Source organism: Pygocentrus nattereri, chromosome 17, assembly GCF_015220715.1.
Source record: "Pygocentrus nattereri isolate fPygNat1 chromosome 17, fPygNat1.pri, whole genome shotgun sequence".
Classification (NCBI taxonomy): domain Eukaryota; kingdom Metazoa; phylum Chordata; class Actinopteri; order Characiformes; family Serrasalmidae; genus Pygocentrus; species Pygocentrus nattereri.
Window position 1 is genome coordinate 31,952,436 of NC_051227.1, and position 24,269 is coordinate 31,976,704.

Here is a 24,269-nt window from a genome sequence, read left to right on the forward strand (position 1 = left end):
GTAAAGGAGTCTAGTGGCTTAACAGGTGTTCTGGGACTGATTCGAGATGCATTTGATGGTTTTCCTAATAGGATCCAAAGGTGTCCTACTGTAAAGGGAAGCTAGTGGTCTTAGGCCATTTCCCATTAGGAAGCAACAAAAAAATCAGCTTTTATCCTAAGGGTTCTAATGGTCTCTATTTAGCAGGTTTTACATTGATGGAGAATATGTTGCTAAGGTTGTAACAATAGAAGAATGCTAGCCGTATATTTTGGTTTTAGCCATATACAGTTAAAACCGCTTCACACTGGGCTGCAATGAACTTCAGCTTTCACTAGATCGGTTTGCAGCCGAGTAGGAATCGGCCGGGATGAGGATCAGTACCTCCAAATCCGAGGCCATGGTTCTCAGGCGGGAAAGGGTGGAGAGCCCTCTCTGGGTCGGGGACGAGCTCTTGCCTCAAGTGGAGGAGTTCAAGTATCTCGGGGTCTTGTTCGCGAGTGATGGTACAAGGGAGCGGGAGATTGACAGGCGGATTGGTGCTGGGTCAGCAGTGATGCGGGCTCTTTACCGGTCTGTTGTGGTAAAGAAAGAGCTGAGCCATAAGGCAAGGCTCTCGATTTACCGGTCGATCTGTTCGGGCGTCTGGTTAGGATGCCTCCTGGACGCCTCCCTTGGGAGGTGTCACAGGCAAGTCCACCCGGGAGGAGACCCCAGGACACGCTGGCGTGACTATATCGCCCAGCTGGCCTGGGAACGCCTCGGAATCCCCCCAGGGAGCTAGTGGAAGTGGCTGGGGAAAGGGAGGTATGAGCCTCATTGCTTAGGATGCTGCCCCGAACCCCGGAGAAGATGATGGATGGATGGATGGATGGATGGATGGATGGATGGATGGATGGATGGATGGACAGTTAAATCCATATACAGTACACTCTCCATTAGTCTGAAGAACCATTTAAGCACGCAATAGTTCTATATAGAATTCACTGTACATAGATTTTAAGTAGAACTATTTCCTTTACTGAAGAACCCTTGAAGAACCATCGTTTTGATCTACTTTAAGTACTATTTAGAGTGGAAGTTCGCGAGAAAAAAATGGCTTGCGGCCCTTGAAGGCCACCGTACGGTGAAAGTGTAGTCATATTGCTTTAAGGGCGCGGACCTCAGGCGATTACACGATCCCCATAGCAAGGTCACTGCCTGTCTGCCGGTGAGATGGTTTGTAGATCCGTCGGTCCGGAGGCTTCAAAAAGTGCCTTTATTTATCAATGACGTAACGAGTGGACCTGTGGATCGGACATGTTGTAGGTTTACAGCTTTCCGAAAGTTCAGCAGCGCTCTGGCGGATGATGGACAGCTGTATTGGACTGATTCGTGATATTTTAAACTGTGTTTTAAGTAGACTGACTTAAAGTGGAGGTTGGAGCTGCCGTCTGTTCTCTCTCTCTCTCTCCTCTCCACCACCCAGTGAGCCACATTTACTCTGTTACCGTTATTGGGTACACACGCTGACTTTTTCAGTACTGTGAACGGCCTCTTGAATACCCTTGCGGAGCTGAGGGACTGAGCGGAGTATGGATGTCCATGGTTTCCATGTCTCTGCACACAGAGAGACCGCGAAGAAGTGCCTGAGAGGAAGGAGAGGAAGAGCTGAGCTGCGAGTAGCAGCTGGTGGAGCCCAGAGCAGCAGGCCGAGCTTCATAAGATAGTATCGTTACTCCTGAGTGGCTCCAGCAGCTGTTTTTGGATGTTAATCTACAGTTATGAGGCTCACGGCAGTGGTTTTGTTGTTGTATGGATTTCTATGGCTCTTTCTGATGAAATGCTGCCACTCCAGACCGAGTCAGGGCTGCGACACCGGCCAGGTCTGAGCTTCCAGTTCATTTCAACCACATTTAGCCACTGAAACATGCGGAGTTTACTCTTTATCTGTTTTACTGAGGCAGCTGTATATCGGAACGTAGTATTACCAGTCATTCTTTTTGATAGGTGAATTGTTTTACTGATGTACGTGTTGTAACGTCTCATTAACCCATTCATGTCTTAAGTGAGGAAACTTTTGTACAGTTGTATATTTGTGTAGTTAAATCCATCAGTACGCATTACATTTTTTGATTACATGTTTACATATAATTTTTATTTTTTCATTTAGCCAGAGTTGAGTTTTCTATTGTATTAAGAATCGATATTTCCATATGACCAAAAAGACTAAATGTAATATCACATTATTAACATAACATTATGCAATATAACACTTAACAGAGTGAGTTCAGTTAAAAACTCATTCAATTGAAAAAGTAAAAATAAATTACCGCACCCACTGAAGAACACACTTCTGCACATTTTAATGCACAATTGTTGTTTATTTGCTGAATTTAACACATTTAAAACATGACAAAAGTCATGGCGCATTTTATATTTTATGTCTTTTATGTTGACTTATTAATTATGTTAAATGTAATGACTGACATGTAAAGAGGGACATTAATGGGTCAAACACTGCTGCATAACATCTTTCCTGACTTACTGTTGTTGTTGTCAAATGTTTTCCAAAGACAAACCTGGAGACGGATCTACCTCAGTCTGATGGGTTCACATGTCCAGAGCCGTGGCCACACTCAACTCTGGTAACTAATGATCGTACACAGTGAATGTAGGAGGATCAGCATAAACTGAAGTTTTTAGTTATTGGCCCCTTTAGGGCATATATAGATGAGCTATAATGGAGAAGTGCTGATATTTTTGTCTATATGGACCTTGTCCTCTAAGAGAAATTGACCTAATTGTTTATCTCTCCCCGTTTTTGCAGAGGCTTGCTGATATTTCCGTCAAGCACCCCCTACAGGTAAAACCATTACACATTCATCCCTCCAGCCTTATATAACCTGCAGATTATAACTTTGGTTTCCCAGCCCCGTGTCAGTTTCCCCACATAAATGAGTGAGTGACTTTACAGTTGAAATCAATGGCTGTTGTTCTTAAACTGTATCTTCGCACTAATAATGCTGGATAAAAACAAAACAGCGCAGACAACGGGACTGTTTCACAGCTTTTCCAATAGCTCAAGTACTTGCAATGGGAATGCAAATAGTCTATGAATATGCATCTGTCATGCATAATGAGTTCTTATTGATGTTTTCATCCCTAGCCAGCTGAGCACATCTGCATGAATATGCCCATCAAATACAATCACACCATTCCAAACAGGTAAGCCTTATACTTGCGTACACTCCATTTCCTTTAAAGTTAACCTAAAAATGGGCTTTTTAACCTGGTAGTTAATGTGCCTGGTTGTATTAAGCATGATCATCGTGCCATTCAAAGGACAGAATTTTTTTTTCTGTAATCTTTCAGCAAACTGTACTTTCCCACCTTAAAAACAGTCTGTGTACCAGCAGGTGGGAAAGCAAGATTAACCAATAATATCATGTTTTGCCATTTTTACATATCACTGAGCTAAAACACTCAGCTAGCTCAGAGACCACAGTTCACCTGGAAATATTCTGTGGTACCAAAGGAACATACAGTATGATATGATTCATGCTGCTTTTTATTGCCATTATTAGTGAATACTAAATATTGAGCATTATTTGCAAAGAATGGCCGATGTACATGTGCAGGCTTTTATGTTGTTGGTATTGGTTTGTCCCCAGTGGAGCTCACAGGCCTGTCGGAGCCATGAGCGGCGAGTACCTGTACTGCCCTCCTCAGCGCTGGCTAAACAACCTGAAGGTAACCTACACTTAGGTGAACTCTGCTAATCCAGCACACAGTCATGTGTCTTTAGTTCAAACTGAAGATTAGCGTGTTTGGACATGCCTTAAGAGCTCTGTAAGGAAACACTTATCAGTAACCGTTTGCTTTAAGCAGGTGTTTGCCAGTCCAGATTGTTCCCTGAATGTGTTAATTTATTTGGCAGATGTTCAAGTTTAGAGTGAGTGAGGTGTTTTTTTTTAATAGAAATTCTTATACAGATTTTAAATCAAAGTGGGTTAATGAAGCAGTCTTGGTAGGTTTTTCTATATTTATGCTTCTGATTATGATGCAGTTTAAAATAATGATGCTGTGTCGTGACTGATTCTGGTCCCTACTGATTTTAGAATCAGTAGCCGAGTGTCGATTTTAAGGAACTATCTGTGAAAAAGCTAACAGATATCATTTAATATGGTCAAGACGTTATATGCAGATTTAATGGCTGAATAAAAGTTAGTATTCTCAAAGTTAAATATTAAGTCTTAAATAAAACAAAAATTAATACAAAGTTGCATCCTATTGTTGTAAAATGACGCCGCATTCTTTAATGTGGCTTTCTTAACCTTTCAAGAGACATGATTGATGTCTTTTTGGTGGGATTTCCATGAGCGCTGATAAATCTGTGGTGTGTTAATATGAGCCAGTTTTAACAGCCAAGTGATGCAGCACATGAGCCCAAATTATAATCGCGCTTTTAGGATGGACTGAAGCTGTAATGTGTCCTTCTGCCCTAGGACGGCGCAGCAGTGCTGCTGTATCACCCTTGTGCCTCAGAGGATGCTCGCAGGGGTCTGGCTTTGATGGCCCACTCCTGCCTTCCTCATTACATCCTCACAGCTCACCCCCAGCTCAGCCAACGCAGAGTGAGTCATTCCTTCACACTGACTCATTGTTTGTTTTCTTACAAAGAGTCTTCTAAGTTCACGTAAGAGACAAAAGTTAAGACATTGCTGTAAGGAGCAGGGGTGTAATCTCTGATCTCAGTTTAGTTACAGTTGTTTAGGAAGCGATTATAATGCATCTTGGAATTCAGGATTGCTTTTAAAAATGTAGTGAATACATACATTTGAGTCGATAAACTTCTTGCCCAGTAATGAAATATAGACAATTAGAATAGTCTGAAAAAATTATTTTCGTAAAAAAAAAAGTGTGTGCGTACTATATTGATGATGATTATTATTATTATTATTATTAATTATAATGAGAGATGCACCAATACTGCAACTGTGGGCCAAAAATTACTGAAAGGATAAATGATAATGAAATAATTTGATAAAATACCTATTTGGTTTCCAATTTACATGCTTTTTCACTTATTGGTTTCCACCCTCACAAAGTTCAAAAACTCAAGTAATATGCATTTTTATCACTCCTGTTTTTTCATCATTTAATTCCACCCCTCATACATATCTGTCCATGCATTTCATAAAATGTAGAAACTGGGACTACAGTTACCTGGATTGGCAATACAGAGAAATAAAATATTTATCTTTATAGGGTTACAAATGGGGAAATATTGCTAAAATACTTCTACATCTTCGAGTGTTATTTTAAAATATAAGTCAGATTTAAACATCTGTCCGATGCCAATAATGTTTTTTAAAGCAATTATCTGCCGATACCAGTATAAATGTGATATGCATCCCTAATTGTAATCAATTCTAACATTCCTAAATCAATGCACTTAATTTGCTGCCATCCATGCAGCAATTTAAACTGCTGTTTGGCAGTGTAAATTATACTCTGCTAGTCCATGCTTATGCAGTGTTAAAACACCATGAAAGCTTTCCAGACTGTTAACTTTGCCTTGTTGTCATTTTCTGTAAGCCTTTTGCCTTGGCCTCCTGGGGTCGTACGCTAGAGATGTCCCATGTGACCTCATCAGGAGTTTGCGAGTGGTTGCTCGCAGCTTTTTCCAGCCTTAATCAATCCGTGGGAAGCCAAAGACCAAAGTACAGCCTGTTTTTGACAAAGGCAGCTCCTGTGGACAGAGTTCTGAGTGCTACTGTAAAGGTTAGAAGTCAAACATTGTCTGTTCGACATTTCATGCACATTTAACTACTAAAAAAAACAAGCAATATATTTTCAAACAGCAGCATTTACTCAATTATGTCTCTCTGTCTTACAGTCTCTGAGAGCGTGCTGCGTGGAAGCTCTGTCAGCATACGAGTGGACTCCAGCGAGAGCGAGGAAAAGCCGGGCAGCCCTCCAGACCCGAAAAGGGGAAGTGAAGAGAAAAGATGAAGCAAAACTGTCTGAAAATTCTGCATTTCACAGCTCAGAGTTTGAAAAGCTGAACTCTACACAAACACAACCACTGAACATTACTGAGGATAAAGAGACACTCTCGACTGACTCTCATAGTAGCCATGTTACATCCGCCCTCCGTGCTGCCATAGAAACAGATGAAAGGACGACAGCCACTCAAAGACAGGCGACAAATAACTACAGCAAAGGTGAGACAGGACAGGAAGAGGTGTTGGGGACTTTAAATACAGATGTAAAGTCTTACAAGAAGACTGAGCTGGAGATTCAGAAGCACCGTGTTAAAACTGATACAGCGGAACAGGGTGCTGGAGGTGGCTGTGGAGGGCCCGGTCAGTGCAGAGCTCCAGACACAGCAGCTCCAAAAATAGGTGGGCCGCTGCAAGGCCACAGGATGCCTACACCACGCACTGATGAGGCCGTGTGGGCGGCCGCAGCGCTGGGCTTTCTCTTAGTGCTCCTCACACTCTCTGTGCTCCATACACGTCTTTACCGCAACTGGCGCACACCACCCAGCCTGTACTGGCACGAGACTCGGCAAGACTACGAGAGTGTAGCAGGTATACACACATACGCTTAAAATTGACCTGTATTTTAGGAGGAATCAGTCATTTTCACATTTAAACTGTAGTTCTCCGGTTAATCATTTCCACATTTCCACAGGTTTATTTTTGAATGGGACTACATTTCACAGACTACATTGTATTTTTCATGTGCAGAACTCTTTTCTGTAGAGAAGTCAACAAAAAAAATCAACAAAACTTTTTTCACCAGGGTTGACCAAACTTTTAAGAGAATGATGATAATAATACATTATACATATATAGCACTTTTCAAGAATGCTTACAGGTTTTCAAAATACAGAGTAGTAAAGACAAACATGAGAACACAAAGCACAGTCATAATATTGCAAACAAAAACATAGCAGGACTTGGCAGAAGGGCTGCTTTAAGATTAAGAACAGTTATATGCAATAGAAAAGAGAGAGGTTGTAAGTTTAGATTTAAAAGTAGAGACAGAGTTGGCCTGTTGAATATGTGAGGGAAGAGAGTTCCAGAGTCGGGGAGCCAGCCAAGAGAAAGTACGATCACCGTACCCATGTAGGTTGGAAGGTGGGACAGTGAGTAGACCAGCAGAGGAAGACCTGAGAGTGCGAGGTTTGTAGGGAATAAGTAGATCAGACAGGTAAGAAGGAGCAAGATTATGTAGAACTTTGTATGTGAGGAGAAGAATTTTGAATTGTATGTGGTACTTAAAAGGAAGCCAGTGGAGATGTTGCAGGATGGGCGTAATATGCTGATGTGTACAGGTGTGGGTGAGGAGGCGACTGTACCATCTGGAGTTTGCATAAATGGGAGGAGTTAATACCAGCAAGTAGAGAGTTACAGTAGTCCAGGCGACTAGAAATTAATGCATGAATAAGGGTTTCTGCAGCAGACTGAGGGAGTGACGATCAAGTATTTGCAGGCTTATGGTAGATGGAAAAAAGAGGTTTTAGCTAGAGTTGATGTGTGCACTGAATGAGATAGCTGAGTCAAAGAGAACACCCAGGATTTCGTACCAGATGGGAAGGGAACAGACTTGTAACAAAAACAAAGTTGTTTTAGAGAGCGTTGATTTGGGTCCTATAAGAATAAGTTCTGTTTTATCACTATTTAACATGAGAAAGTTGCGCTTCATCCAGGTTTTAATTTCTGTTAATTCGTTTTCAAGCTGGGTGAGGGGTGGATTTTTAATATATTGAGTGCTAATGTAAATCTGTGTGTCATCCGCATAACAGTGAAAGTTCAGCTTGAAACTACGTATTATGTGGCCAAGAGGTAGCATGTACACAATAAACAAAAGACATCCAAGGACTGAGCCTTGAGGGACCCCCTGAGTAACCACATATGAGAAGTATGGCCACCAAGGCTGACAAACTGTTTTCTGCCAGTCAGATTTGACTTAAATCACTCCAGGACAGTACCCCTAATGCACAAATCATGCAGCCTTGATAGAAGGATTGAGTGGCTCACCGTATCAAAGGCTGCACTCAAGTCAAGTAGCAGAAGGATGCTAAGAGCACCAATATCCACAGACACCAGGAGGTCATTAGTGACCTTTATTAAGGCAGTTTCTGTGCTATGAGAGGGACGAAATCTGGACTGGAATGGTTCAACGAGGCAGTTAGCTGATAAATAATACTGCCTAGTCTGGCTAGCCACAGTTCATTCAAGTGCTTTGAACAGGAAAGGGAGGTTAGAAATGGGTAGGTAATTACTGAGTTCTAGTGGATCAAGACCAGGTTTTTTAATTATGGGTGTGATGGCAGCAATCTTGTAAGCAGGAGACACCTGTCCATAGTGAAGCGAGTTATTGACAAGAATTGTGAGATGAGGGACCAGGGCATAACGACAAGCTTAAGTTAAGGTTTTTGGAAGGGGATCAAGAGAACAAGTTGTAGTTTTAGAAGTTGTTATAGTGTAGATGATGGAAGAAGAATCAACAGGTAGAGAGATCACAGGAGGAGGTGCTGTGGCTTATAGAATGGACAGTCAGAGAGGAAAGGGAAGAGTCATTCTTAGTAGCAGGAAGGTGTTGATTCGTGCAATTTTTGATTCAAAGAAATGTAAAAATGAGTCAGAGTGCAGGGGACTCTGGTGACTGTTGCGAAAATATGACGGGAGTTTGTGTTTGAATTATTAATGAGACCAGAGTGGTAGGCTGAATGCAGGGCACCTCTATAAGCTAATAGGTGTTGTTTGTAAGCCTCCACATGAACAGAGCTTTGTGTTCCTGAAAAGCCTTTCCAACCGGCGACCACTTTGCCTCATGGAGTGGAGTTCATTTGTATACCAGGGAGAGGAGGTGACAAAGTTAACAATTTTAGATTTACAAGGTGCTAGTGCATTAAGAGAGTCAGAAAGTGCAGCATTAAGCATAGTAGCATGGTCATCAAGAGAAGAAGGAGCAAGATCAGTAGGAAACACAGTAGAAATGGACTGGCTAAGAGTAAGGGGGTTGACAGACTGAATCTTATGGAAAGAATTGGATCTTTTAGAAGAGCGGTGAGGCAGAGTCATAGGAGCCGTGAAACAAAATAAGCTTGTGATCAAACAATGGGTGGAGATTAAGAATAGATACAGAAGAGCAGACTAGTTGAAGGTTGTGCCTTTTGTAATGGGTCGGAAAATCTACATGTTGTACGGGTTGGAAACAGTCGAGGAGCGAGGTATAATCATTAGCAGTTTTGCAATCTTGAGAGTCTACACGAATATAGAAATCACCGATTAGCTATAAGAGGGAAGAAATTGAGCAAACAAGTGTAAGTAGCTCAGATAGTTCAGAAAAGAAAGGAGCAATAGGCTTTGGAGGGTGATAGAGTACTACTGCAATTATGGAATTGGGTCATTTCAAAGCAAGATATTCAAAAGAGGTTACAGCTGTAAGGCTGAGCTCAGCAATAATGATAATAATAATAATTACAGCCAGACCTCCTCTTCACTCAGAGGAAAGGGGTTTACAAATATATTTGAAATTAGTGGGAGTTGCCTGGGTTAAAGCGAAGAAGTCACCAGCTTGTTGCCAGGTTTCTGTTAGGAAGAGCATGTCAATCATATTATGGAGTAAACACTCCTGCAGCACTGGCGATTTACTGGAAAGAGAGCGGAAGTTCAAGAGTGCAAAAGACGTGTCAGGAGTAGTAGGGGCAGAGAACGTAGGTTACATAAATTGGCAGAACAATATGCATCATGAACGACTGTACGAGATGAAGTCCAGAATGAACATAGATTAGTGCCTTCGGAGTAGTGGAGAGATCTTATGATACTGTCTCGAGCCCCGGTGGGCATAATGATGTCAGGACAATATACCTGCTTTACAGGCAGATACAGCAGCCGCTTTAGGGAGGCAATTGGAATTATAGAACGTATGTAGCTCAGAAGGAGTATAGCACACAAATCTTGGACTAACGAGAAACGGAGAATATAAACGGCTAATGGCTAACAGCAATACCATGGAGGTTAACGACTGCATTATTGAATGAGAAGAAGTGTATTAAATTATTTATTAAACATTTTAATCCCAATTCCACTTCTGGTGACCACACACCATGCACATGTTTATGCTGTCCCTCATTTATCTCAGTTAATTCAGTGCATTAGCAAATGAACTTAAATTAAGCTTCTCATGTGCAGGGTGAGGTGTGTTAGAGCAGAGGAAACACAGAAATGTGCAGAGCTTGAGGTCCTCAGTACTAGAACTGGGAAGTCCTGGGGTATAACAAAACAAGAGTAATTAACAGCGTTCTTCTGATATAGCCCAGCATAATATTTATTTGGAACATTAAAATGACTAATAATAAAATAAACAACAGGAATCCGAGTTTATTCAGTATGTTTAAGCCTGGGGGTGTCAAGCTGGATTCTTTCCATGCCACAGCTCAACAGTGTTTAACTGCTTAATTGCACACACTTGTTTCAACAACTCAGCTAAGACCTTCATGATTTATATTCAGAGTGTTAAAAGAGGGAAAACCGCTAATTTCTGCAAGGCTTTGTCCCAGAAGGTGCCCAGATTGACACCCCTGATTGAACTGAAAAAAATAATGTTATTAACCAGTAAACTGCTTTTTTTAGGATTTACTTTTCAGTCTTATAGTTGAAAATTTTATTCTGATTTTTACTATGAGCAGAAGTTAGCTTTTTTGTTCCTGCTAACAGCTTCTAATTCCTGTTTTTTTTTTATTTTTTAAATAAATATTGGATGAATGATTTTCACCATGTACTGCAGAAAGCTGTAACACAGGTGGTGGTGTGTTGCAGATATCATTCGAAGGAGATTGAGAATGGTGGGGAGGAGGAAGAGGAGAGCCAGCCAGAGCAGGAGACAGGAGTGCCCCCTGCTGCCCGACTCCAGCACTGACAATGAGTCTGACTGATTCGCAAACTGCATTGGACAAAGTGTGGGGCGCTCATTCTCTGTCTTTACAAGTTAACAGCACTGCTCATTTGTTTGGAATATACACAAGACAAGGATTTACATGTCAATCACAGAGATTGCAACAGGTGCATTCATTCCATACCTAGAAGGTTCCAAAGCACGCACACTATTCTGACTTGAATTTAGGCATGTGCTTTATTGAAGCATCTCAGTTATTGCTGAATACTCATTAAAAAGCTCTTTTTCATGGTATAGTTAAAGGCAGTTCTTGGTACATTTTGCAAAACACATTTGCACGTCAACCAAGAAAGGAAGGGGGGGAAAAAAGCACAAGTTTTACTATTAAGCGATGCATATCTGTTCTCCTGAAAATAACTGTGTCATATAAACATAAGCAAACACAATGGACTCTTGCTCTTGTGTATTGTAAACTATTTAAGTACCAGCTGAAGATTTGTATACAGGGTATTGCATTTTTTTGCATGTGTACAGTCAGTTACTGATACATGGCAATGCACTGTCTTCAATAGGCTTGGATAGGTTTTTTATAACCAGCCTAGAAGGCTCTCTTACAAGAAAGGTGTACAAAGTTGTCCATGCTTAAAATGTAAGGTCCACTCTGCTGGTAAGGATGAGCAATCTAGAGTTCTTCGTAAAGAGAAGCAACAGGACTCGCCAGGAGATGGCAGGAGAGCTGCAGTAGACAGATTCAGTGGATAATACACAGACACAGAAATACTGTAGAGACACTGTGTCCAGAAGTTTGTAGACACTTGCCTATCCACGGTTTCTTCTTGTGTCTTCTTGTGTCAACAACGAGTGCCCCTTAAAGCAGCTGCCCTTACTAATTAGAAGAGCTGTCTGGATACTTTAGGACATACAGTTTATCTATTGCAGTTAATTATATGCCAATTACTAATTATTTAAACAATATGACACATCAGCAAATGCCAAATGTGAAGAATTTCAGGATTCTAACACATTTCTTTTTTTTTTTCTCTTCAAAAGGTACATGTAGTGTAATTGTATTCACAGGGTAGTTACAATACTTGCCTAATATCAATATCTTGTCAAAAGCTTTTCATGTATTGTTTGGCACATATTGATTTCATTGAAGTGTAATAGCTTTTCTTACATTATGATGTCTCTTCACCAGGTTTTAAACATGGGCTGTACAAGATTAAGAGTGCTGATCTGGGCTCAGATCCCTTTACCATGCAATCATAGTCAAATGTGTTTTTATGCTGATAAGTACAGTTTTTGTACTGTAAATAAAGATGTTTTTTTCGAGTGATTTTTGGCTTTGCGTCAAGGTCGCTTGAGCTGGGAATTTAAGGAAGTATAGCGATTATGAGGTTCACATTGAATGTGGAAGTTAACTGGATTAGAGGTGGGCAGAAAGGTGGATTCTTGGTCTAATTATGTATATTGTGCTAAGCTCATTTTAGTGCCCTGAATGGTAATGGCTTAGCCTCCAGAAAACTTGGCAGTGCCATGAGCATTTAAACTCTAAGCCTGTTAATCAGTTCTTAATTTTGAGGCTTATTATCCAGTACCTACTATGAGTTAGTAGCAAGCAAGCAAGCAAAATTTATTTATATAGCGCTTTTTACAACAGGTGTTGTCACAAAGCAGCTTTACAGAACAATCAGTATTACAGAGAGAAGAGAAAAGAAGAAAGAAAATCCGGGTCCGAGCCCCCATGAGCAAGCCAGCGGCGGCGGTGGCAAGGAAAAACTCCCTAAAAGAGGAAGAAACCTTTAGAGGAACCAAGACTCAGAAGGGGAACCCATCCTCCTATGGTCGACACCGGACAGCAAACATTATTAGTATGAAGTATTATAGTAAAGTGGGAAAAGAAAGAGAGAGATCTGAGGGTGAGGACTGCACAGCGCTGTACAGCAAGAAGCTCAGTGGTGGTCAAACCGGTCCAGAAGGCTGGTGAGCAGCGGCACCAATCAAGGCAGTAGAGGCAACAGCATCAGGCACACAGGATGGGCAGCTGGTCAGCTCGGCAGAGAAAGGAAAGAAAAACAGAGTTAGTACTGTAAAGAGTGGCTGAACACAGATTACAGTAAAACAGAGCAGTGTAGACTCCAGCAGGTCTAGACCTGACAGGGAAGACTAGTCACCAAATGCTTGACTGTACAAATAAGTTTTTAGCCTAGACTTAAAGATTGGGGCTGTGTCTGATTCCCCAACATTGGCAGGAAGATTATTCCAGAGCTGGGGGGCTTTGTATGAGAAAGCTCTCCCCCCTGATGTAACTTTATTCATTCTAGGTACCAGTAGTAAGCCAGCACCTTGTGATCTAAGTAGGCGTGATGGTTCATAGTGGGAGAGAAGGTCACTCAGGTACTGAGGGGCAAGCCCGTTTAGAGCTTTATAAGTCAGTAATAGAATTTTATAATCAATGCAAAATTTAACTGGTAACCAGTGCAGGGCTGATAAAACTGGACTAATATGGTCAAACTTCCTAGTTCGACCATATTAGTCCAGTTTTATCAGCCCTGATAAAATAGTATATATGGTTTGTAGTTTTGAGAATGAGGAATCTAAGCTGCATTGCCAGAAGTATTCACTCACCCATCTAAGTCATTGAATTCAGGTGTTGCAATCACTTCCATGGCCACATCTGTATAAAACCAACCCCAAGCGCATACAACACTTTTGGGATGAATTAGAGCAGAGACTGTGAGCCAGGCCTTCTCATCCATCATCACAATCCATGACCTCACAAATGCGCTTCTGGAAGAATGATCAAAAAGTCTCATAAACACACTTCTAAACCTTGTGGAAAGCTTTCCCAGAAGAGCTGAAGCTGTTATAGCTGCAAAGGGTGGGCTGACATCATATTAAACCCTATGGATTAAAAATGGGATGTCACTCAAGTTGATATGCATGTGAAGGCAGACGAGCGAATACTTTGGAAATACAGTGTGAGTCTGTCTGAGTTTGAGTTGATGAGTCAGATCTCTGCTTTATTACAACCATTATGTCCTTGCCCAAGATGCTAGACCCCAAGTGACTCCATCTGCACCAAAGCTTTAGCTAAATGAAAGCATTGTTGCTGTCAGAACATGAACATTAATGTTTGAAAATAGCTAACATTTACACTGTTTCAAAATTTCATGTAAATTGACCAATAGAAATGGTTCAAAATTGCCTAGAATAGTGTCTCTTTACATGAATTTACATGAAACTTTTTTACGTTTACTGCTCCTGTGCAGTTATCATTAGAAAAGTTTAGTCCAGCACTGAGGAATCTATTTCTTTCTCATGATTAGTGTCCTTTCATGAAATATTAATTTTTGAATTCATCACAATTTGTGACAATTTGGTCTTCTCATGATAATGATACTTGAAGTTAAATCAGAATTCTTTACACGTTCTCCAATCAACATGTATTTCTGAGTGAATGATGAGGGTCTCCGAGCTAGCTGAGCATTTTCCCCTGATGATCGGTGGGGTTGGTGGGAGAGGGAGGTGAAATGTGTCATTATTGGTTATTTTCTTTCCCTGCCTACTGGTGCACAGTGATGTAATCAAAAATCAAGACTTCCTTTGAGGCAAGGCAACAAAAAGTAATTGCAATTTCAAACGATCAAAGATTACAGGAAAACAAGGATTTAGTCTTTTAAAAGGGATGATGTGATGAATCGTGTTTAATATGATCACAGACATAAACTGACAAGGCAAAAAAAGGTTCATTTTGATTTCAGGTTTACTTTAAAGAAATGAGTCACCAAAAGTGTTATTTATACAATTTCCCCCATGGTTGATGGGCCTAAACACATTTGGAGCATTTGGCTTCTTTAGTTTTGCTCTGGAGCTATGAAGCTGATGTAGCTTAAAAGCAATAGAACTTTGTCACTAATCTGTTCCTTTAGTTCTTATTAGGTGCTCATCCTCTGCTGACAACATCTTCCATTCCAAAGAAACTAATCTCTGCCTGCTTACACAAGTTTTACTAGGTGTGTTTGTTTGTTTGCAAAACGTGTGTGTGTGTGTGTGTTGTGCAATGCAAAATAATAAACACTGCATTTATGGATCACTGGCCTAAAGCTATACATTGTGAAACCATAGCAGTAAATAAGAAACACGTAAGGACAGTAAGGCATGCTACTAGGATTGCACATTGGCAGTACACTTTGCACAAAGCTGTTGTTCTGATTCTGGTCCTGCTATGTTGCAGTTCAGAGAGAAATTTGAGGTATAACAGTGATCTCAGGACTCCGGTAGAACTATGAGAGATGTGCTCAAGCAGGTGATGCTCGAAGGTAGATTAATGACCCTCGTGGTCTCTCTGAGGCAAAGAACAGACCGTATACAATTACGCGAGCTCTCATTTCACTTTGCTCAAAGCGACTCTGGCAAGGCTTTTGGCATGCATGGAAGCTTCATGTAAACGATTTTGCAAGTTTTAGTGTCGTTTAGTCAACCTTCTGCATCATAGTGTCTCTAAATCATCAGTTACTGTATTACACTCATGCACAAACAGTGTTTTATTGCTGAAAGCTATAAGTCTTTGTGGACTGTCTACATGTCAACTGTGTGTTCGCAGTGCATACCTTACGTGCTCTAAATCATGGAATTTACCCTGCTACCACTAATCTTCCAGTTAGCCCCTTTGACAGAGTTTTACAGTTTGAAAAAAAAGCAAGCCTACAATTACATCTCATTTCAGCATTCCTTTGGGGACATTCTTTGAGCTGTATATTTTAAATTATATGTATTTTGAATACATGTATGTGTGTGTTCATAGGAAAATCCATTCATTAAAGATGTCTCTTTTTAGATGTAGACTTAGTTGATGGGCCATCAAAAACACAATTATAGCTCTGTCATGGAAAAGCCAAGACTTGGGATAATTTGAGACGTTTGAGACGAAGCTGCGATGGAGGTGAACAGACACTGACTGCAGAGTCAAAAGTCCTTAAACAACACTTAAAAATAGAAGAATTATATTTGTTATATTAGACTTGATTCTTAAAGAAAACCCTGACCGTTAAGCCATTTAGTGAGGTGTACATGTACAGTATGGTTGAAATGTGTTGTATAATATAAAACCAGTAAGTAAGGAACAGAGGGCTAATTATCTAATTTATCTCAAATATATCATTCAGCCTTACCAGCAGTAGCTAAGTGTATAATAATCCAAGAGATAAATGTTTTGTCTCATTTACTGTAGACTATGACAAAGTGTGGGAGTGTTGATCTAGTATAGAGATTTTGTGATGGTTTTTTATAATAAAAGATTTCTATTTGGTGTATACACTATAAGACTATAAGGTACTGAACTGTCACCTCACCACTACCCCTCTTGTCGCTGGGGTGGTACCCTCACAGGTTCATCTTCAGTAGCTTTAATGGGGGAAACATAATTAAACTGCAATATATTGAAATTATATTTCCTAAGTTGTACTGACTCCACACACCCCGTATCATCTCCAGCATTTTTATTTTACTCTTCTGTTTCAAAACATTAGGTGATGCAAAGGTACAACTACATACTTTTCCACTAGGAAAAAATGTATTTAAGGTGCACAATTGGACCTTAAAGACACTGTTGTACATTATGTGTACCATGAATAAATGAACAAAACTGTACCTGCATAACCTTTTCTGACACTAATCGAGTCATATTTGAATAGTATCGGCCGTGTAGACTATTCTAAGGGACACATGTTTTAATAGTTAAAAAACAGCTCTCTTTAAAAATGGAAAGTGAGTTTTCTGCTTGTTCAGAACAGCAGAGTGTTGAACTCTATGAGATTGTGCTTCAGATATTAGTGGGTAGATAGAGACTTCTAGAGTATAATTTAGTTCAGGGATAAAACAAATGTTAAATGATGAAATATATTGTCACTGTAAAAAAAAAAACATCAACTTTTTTATCATTCAAACCCAGCTGCTGCTCTTTCCAAGGAGTGAGAATGTCATGATGGACCAATAGAAATGCTCCAAAATTAGTTAAAAAAAGAATTCACATTTTTCACATTATGGTTCTTGCACTCTCCTGTAAAGTCATTATTTTGGAGCTTTTTAAGTCTTTGGACTGTGATGATATGCTAACAAGCACATCTGTGGTTTGTAATACTGTTATAACAGTGTAATGCATCATCCTTCAAGATTTTTCTGTCAAATAATCAGATTATGGACATTTTCTAGCCTTATAGGAGACAGATTAATGAATAACTTTAAAAAAGGAAAACTAAGTGATTGGTGTGGCCTAGATTCAGCTGAAAGAACAGACAAAGTAATTCATTTTTTTCCTTTTGAAAGACTGAGGAAATAGGAGATTAGACGGTGTTCTATTGCAATGTATCCACTAATTGCTGAGGAACGCGCACTTGATGCCTATAATCTGATACATCTCCACAGAACAGTCTTTCCCTCTCTGACCTTAGTAAACTCCTCCCAAGGCATATAACAACACGTTAAAAGGCATTCCCAGCTACCTACATCTTTCACCCTGTCTGCTAGAGCCGGCCAGCTTCAGTGCCTCTGTGTCTCAGAGCTTGAGGATGAGGATTTGGTTTGGCTTAGCTTGTGCTAGCGCTGTGATTGCTCTCCAGTGTCTTGCCGCACCTCTACTGCAGCTGAAGAGAGAGAATGTAACAGCACGTGAGGATGGGAAAACCCAAAATGATTTAATTCTAGCAGATGTAAGTGGTTCATTTCTTGTTTTTATTTTACCAAGGTCAAGGTCAAGGTCAAGAGGCTTTTATTGTCATTCCATCTATGTACAAGTACACAGTGGAGAGAAATTACGTTCCTCCAAGAACAACACAGTGCAACAAGGAACAAAAGTACAAAGTGCGAGCGTATATTGAACGTATATTGATTTTACTGTACTGGCTTCTGTACAACACACTACAGAAATGGAATTTCTGCAGTGCTTAGTGGAATGTTGTCATTAACACTATTAGAGATCTGTAACATTATTTATGTTTATTTTTTACCATGTATGTAGTTTGCCCCCTTGGTTTTGGGCTTTGCTTTGCATTAATGCCAAAAATGCTAATACTTTTTTGGTCAATCATGCACCAACCAGATGATGGGAGTCAGCTTAAATTTTACAGCAGTGATTTATCTTTGGTTATGTGGTTATACATGTAGATAAGTGCAGATAGCAGAATAAAACAGTTTAATATTCAGGCTGAATTTCAAATGGTTCCCAGCATAATGCACAAAATAGGAATTCCCAAAAATCCTGTTCCCAAACAATATAATATGTCTAGCAACTAGCCATTTGTCATTCAGCTCTAAGTGTACAATTTCATATTGCACTACTTGGGAGTAGAATATGAAGAGTCTGATGAAATGTCATGCTAAGAAAGTGACTTAATAAAGTCCCCTTTTTGCTGTGTCATGGGGTCAGTGTTGCACCTTTCATTCAGAAAGGCCTTTAATTTTGGGTGCACCTCACCTATAGTTGGTTGAAACATCTTGTTATTCTTCTCTCCCAGAAATACCTTCAACGCTTCTACAGTTTTCAGGCAGAACCAAGCAGCCGTAGGAAGCGAAGTCACTCCTCGTTCTCCTCCAAGCTGAAAGACATGCAGAGCTTTTTCAGGCTTAATCAGACTGGCAGCCTGAACCCTGAAACACTGTCTGTAATGAAGACACCCAGATGTGGTGTCCCTGACATTCAGGATTACGTTTCCAACCGAGGCAACAGGTGGAAAAAGACTGTAATCTCTTACAGGTAAAAAGCTTCAGAAGCCTGAAGGACTCCAGGATGAAGTTACATGTTTCTGTTGAGGTTAAATCTTTCTGTTTTAGGTGAAGTGTGACTTTTATTGATATTTCAGGGTTGGGAGGTATACCAGTGACTTACCCACAACAACAGTAGACTCCTTGATTGCTTCAGCTCTGGATGTGTGGGCGAAGGCCAGTCCTTTAAGGTTCTTCAGGTCATACTCTCAGCAGGCAGACATCGCAGTGGAGTTTGCCACCAGGAGTAAGTAGGCCCAGGGTCAGATAAGCCTACTGCCCTCCAGTGAAGGCATTCTGGTATATGAATAACATAAAGTCAAGCTGGTGTATCATTTACTGGTAGAATAAGAGAGAAGAGAATATTGTGTCCCTCAGGATTCTGTGAGATTAACGGTTGTAAATCCCTCTTGTTGAGCAATCTATTTTTCTCTGCTCCTGCCTTCCTCTAATACAACCTAGACCATGGTGATTCATTCCCCTTTGATGGACCCAGAGGCACACTGGCCCATGCTTTTGACCCAGGAGAGGGCATTGGAGGAGATGTTCATTTTGATGATGATGAACTTTGGACCGCAGGTTCTAATGGTATGTAAGTTGGTGTACATAAATATCTGGTTTAAATGTGCACATCAACTCAATTATTGCCAGGTGTACAGTATCATTAAAAAGTTTGGAATCAATGTTTCCAACTGTATAAAAACAGTTAAACTCCTGGTTAAACTCCAAGGTTAGTAAGTAATACAGTCCCAAGAGTGAGATATTCAAATCTGGAGATTAATAGGTTACCATTTAAGAAATAATGGTCTATCACTGTGAAGAATTTTGACAGTAGCAGAGTGGCTTCACTTAACATCTGCCTCTTTCCACTGCAGGGTTTAATCTGCATCTAGTTGCAGCACATGAGTTTGGACATGCTTTGGGTTTGAGGCATTCTCAAAACACAGAGTCACTCATGTATCCCACCTACAAACTCCGAAAAACACACAACCTGCTTTCCAGTGAAGATATTATTAATATCAACGCACTCTATGGTACCTATTTATTCACTTTATGAACTCCCATATCAGAAAGTCATTGGCATTTATATTCTCTCTACAGATAAACACAAAATCATAAGTAGTGTTCTGCATTCTCCACAGGACCAAGCATTCAAAGGCCTTATTACCCAAGGCTGAGTTGGAGCTATCCCTTCAATCCATGGTACACTGGCTCTTATTTCCCCATGGGATTAAAGGATAAATGTAGTCCTGATCTATTTTTTGATTCTGTTACTACTTTGGGTGATGCCATTCTCTTTTTCAAAGGCAGGTAAGAGACACATATAATGCAATATGTAAAAAGCATAGAATACATGGAGTTTGAGTCATTTCGCAACTCTTAACTGTGGCCGCCAGGGGTGAAAAAAAATCAGTGCAATGTAATATCATGATATTTTAGGAGGTAAAAATGCATATCAATAAATGGAGGCTCAAGAATCAATACTGTATTATTTAATTATTAACTCTTAATGTGGATTGAGCCTGTTTGTGGATTGAGCTTCTTCCAGTGGTACTGTTGATAGTATTATTCCAAAATAAGCTTGAGCCTTTTAACTCTGCATTCACCTGAGAAGCTACATTAGGTAAAACAGAGATCATTTTCTTTTGGAGGCATAATTTGTAATCAAAAGTAAAATATCATTCATATTGTAATGCTTAGCATTTTACAAATCATTAATGTCCAGGCACAGGTACCATGGTATCTGTAGTGATTCCCTCCCCTAGTGATCACTTTTATAATGTCTTTTACTGTACCAAATGGACTTTTAAGTCCCTTGTTTACAGGCCCTTGCACAATTTCTCTTATTCTTTATCCATTAAGGTATCTATGGATCAAGCACAATAACAAAAATGATATAAAGGAGGGCCCCATCAACAACTTCATGCCAAACATCAATTCGAAGATTGATGCAGCCTACTGGGTTCCACAGCGTTCAACAGCCTACCTCTTTAGTGGTACTCATCAATAAATAATTATTTAAAAAGCATCAGGAAAAAGCAGAGAACAACGGAAAATTACACAAAAGCCCCTAATATTAATAGCGTATCTATGGCTGTTTAATTTGTACCCTCTTTATATTTGTGCACTTTTCTGTTTTTTTTGTTGCCAATTTAACTCTTCCATTCATCCAATCTTATAACCAGTGAAGTGCAGCTGTGTCCTCCCAACGATAGCCACTGCGACCTTAATATTCACATAACAACTACCCAAACACACCTTAACTGCCTTTCTCATGTGCATCTAAAATGACTAAAGAAGATATTTTCCATCCTTCCAACGTAAGAAGATAACACAGTGGGTCTGAAAGGATGTGCAGCTATGAAAAAGTCATTACTGAGAAAAGTAACTGATGAAGACTGATAAGTCTAAATTTGTAATTGGGTTTAATTGGATCATGAAAAGCAGAAAATGCAACCAACTTCTAAGACTGAAGTCTGGAGGTGTGTAAACGGATCCCTGCAGATTTCTTTGAAAAACTGAAAGGAAGTCTCTTGAAAAGAATGGAAGCTGTAATAAAGACAAAAGGGTGGACACACTAAATGCTGAAAAATGTAATAATATATTTGGTTGTTGAGGCTTTTCTGTAACTTTCTGTTAAATATTATGTTACCTACTTTTTTCCCTGATGCTGATAAAGGAATAATTTATCGACTGTTCTGGCTAAAAATTAAACAGATGACAGAGTGGTCTCTGACTTTTGGTCAGTGCTGTATGTACTGCTGTCAAGATGTTATCATGTTAACCTTATTCACTTGATCTGTTTCAATACAGGGTCCGACCTCTGGACAGTGAAAGGGTCTCAGGTGAAAGGCCGACATAAAAGCATCAGCAGCCTCGGATTCCCAGCTTGGGTGGAGAGAATAGATGCTGCAGTGCATGTTCACAAAACTGTCTATACCTTATTCTTCACTCAGAACCTGTACTGGAGGTAACCTAAGGGCCTTACATTATCATGTGTCACATTCATATCATATTCATGTCATACAATATTCATTCTGAGTTGTTGTTACCTCAGATATAATGAGAGCCAAAAGGTCATGGAGGACTCTTACCCACGCAACATCTCAGATGATTTCCCAGGCATTAACAAAACTATAAGCGCAGCTGTTCATAAATATGGTGAGTGCTTGTACTTGTGATTTATTCTCATATTAATTATGTAATTCACTTTTAGGTGGACTGATATGTTTGTTTATGTTTTCTTAACACTTCACTTTTCTTCACTTTTAAAATATGACAATCTTGACATTAGTTTTATTAAAATGTCATTCTTTAGGCTACACAGCTTTCTCTGTCATTTATTAATCAGCCCCAGGTCCATATCTCATTCTGTACATGTCTACAATTTCAGAATTTTTCCTATTAATGTTTGAAAGCTCTGCAGTTGCACTGGACTAGTAGCCTGAATTAATTTACACATTTATCTAAAACAATGTTGGTTTTATATAGTGGAAAGTATTGATTCTAAACTTTTCAACAATAGTGTTTGTCCTACATTTATTTCACACAGTTCATGTTTTTGTTCTATGCTTTGTTTTACGTTCTCAGGTTTCCTGCATTTCTTTCTGGGACCAGAGGTGTACAAATATGACATGAAATTGAAGAAAGTTATTGGAGTTAGCAAGGCAAATTCCTGGCTTGGGTGTTAATGAGTAAAGACGCCTCAGAGTTTCAGATAACTCCGTCCCCAGATCAATTTTAAGAAATGCTCATGAATGGGAGGGACACTTTGGACTATTTGAGAAGGAAAGCGAGTGGGTGCTACAAAAGTTGGAGCAGGAGTTAAACTTTCTTTGATAACATCTTTCATCACATCGGATGCTGAACACTTAACTCATTTCAACAATATTTCATTGTTTGAAAGAAGGACAGTGTACACACAGATATTGTGCTGTACAACACCCAGCTGATCGGTATATTTTGGACTTGGAAAAAAGGGGGGGGGGGGGGGGGGGGGGGCTCATAAGATACATATACAAAGGAAAACTACTACATCGTTCTTGTATTTTACCCCCTGATGTCCATTTAAAAAAGGTTTATGTACAAAAAAAAGTCATATTTTTTTATATGGTCATTATAATTTCAGTGTGAGTGGGTTGGGCTAAATTGCTGTAGGTTGATTAGGCAGATATATGTAAACGTGTTTGTACATGTGACATCACAGAAACAATGAATTCAAAACAATCTGTTTTTGCCGCTTAGTTTTAATGTATGGACTGGACTGGGTAGTGAGTAGTACATTTTGAAACTTTAATCATGCTTACACATTATGTCAATAAGACATATGTAATATAATAACATAGTATTGTAAAAAGTAGAGGGAAATTCAGTTGTCCATGACATGGGCCCTTTAAATGAGTCAGTGAACTGAAATTAAAGGCTGTACTATACTAGTAGTAGAAGCTTCATCCCTGCTTGAATAACATCCTTCTCTGCTCTGGATGTCTGTTCTATGAATTTATAAAATTTGTAAAATGCAAATCTTCATAGTTTGTATGTCCCCTGGTATAATCATTTACACTTAAACATATCATGCATATGAGTTTCAGTAGCTAAACAGAACACATGGAGGGTTAGGAACCAGAGGGGGCAAAAATTGTTATATGTATCAAATTAACGATTTTGATGAAATCTGTCTAATGACAAAAACTGGTCTATATTAAAATATGAATGCAGTTTTAAGGTTTGGGATGAATGTTAATAAACACAGGAAGGCCAAAGTATGACTGAAATTTGTTTTTGCTGTTATGTGAAATTAGTGCAATGTCACTCATGTCCCTCTGGTTCCAAGCTTTCAACATCAAAAACTGGTTAATAATCATTTAGAGTGCCTGATGTATCTAAAGATCATTGAATATCATTATTAAGGAGTTCCACAGATTTTTAAATATATATATATATATATGCATAATTAGTTATAATCATTCAGAGTGGTTTGGTGTGAAACTTACCAAGTCAGAACTGTTCACAGTGGTTGCGATAGAAGCCAAAAATCTGAAACATTTTATGCCTCACAAAAACCATGAAATGGTTATGAATGCACTGTCTGAGACCTGATCATTTTTTATGATATTTGTACAATACATTTTTCTCCTTTTTTTTTGGCAATGCAATTATGGGTTAGATGTAAATGCATGGTGTTGTATAACAGATATATGGTGTAGAACAGTCCTTCATATTTCAATATGAAAACAAATAAAAAGACGTGTAGGTTCACTGGTTATTTTGGATAGCAAATGGCTGCATTTGGGTTATAGACTCCTGGTTCCCATCACCTCCATTATAAAGAAAGAGTCACTTTCTCTACAGTGAACCGTTTCACATCAAACTACTCTGAATGACTTTGTTTATACCTCAGCAATTGAATTATGCAGTAATTTTGAAAAACCTTTGGAATTCCTATATAAAAGAGTGCCACATACAGTTATATGTGAGGTAAGATTTTCATGTTTGTTAGTGAGCACTCCAAATGAAATAAAGACATTAAATCAGATAAAGCTAACAGTCCATCATTTACCTGTAACTGCATGTTTGTTTATCTTGGATGATGAAATATATTTCTCTGAGGCCAAGACTAGAACGTCAGTGTG

At 39.4% G+C, this 24,269-nt stretch overlaps 2 protein-coding genes across 2 annotated transcripts; both read left to right on the forward strand.

Annotated features, from left to right (window-relative positions):
• The first annotated feature begins 1,217 nt into the window (after positions 1 to 1,217).
• Positions 1,218 to 12,211, forward strand: tp53i13 (tumor protein p53 inducible protein 13). The gene is made up of 9 exons (XM_017694906.2): positions 1,218 to 1,844; positions 2,535 to 2,606; positions 2,789 to 2,824; positions 3,128 to 3,186; positions 3,633 to 3,711; positions 4,467 to 4,595; positions 5,560 to 5,745; positions 5,861 to 6,557; positions 10,800 to 12,211. The coding sequence occupies exons 1-9, from the start codon at positions 1,743 to 1,745 to the stop codon at positions 10,913 to 10,915; spliced, it is 1,476 nt and encodes a 491-aa protein (XP_017550395.1). The 5' UTR covers positions 1,218 to 1,742; the 3' UTR covers positions 10,916 to 12,211.
• A 5,233-nt stretch (positions 12,212 to 17,444) lies between these two features.
• Positions 17,445 to 22,328, forward strand: mmp20b (matrix metallopeptidase 20b (enamelysin)). Its single transcript, XM_017694757.2, has 10 exons — positions 17,445 to 17,585; positions 18,390 to 18,628; positions 18,735 to 18,883; positions 19,099 to 19,224; positions 19,512 to 19,670; positions 19,779 to 19,947; positions 20,500 to 20,633; positions 21,451 to 21,607; positions 21,695 to 21,798; positions 22,228 to 22,328. The coding sequence occupies exons 1-10, from the start codon at positions 17,445 to 17,447 to the stop codon at positions 22,326 to 22,328; spliced, it is 1,479 nt and encodes a 492-aa protein (XP_017550246.1).
• The last annotated feature ends 1,941 nt before the right edge of the window (positions 22,329 to 24,269 follow it).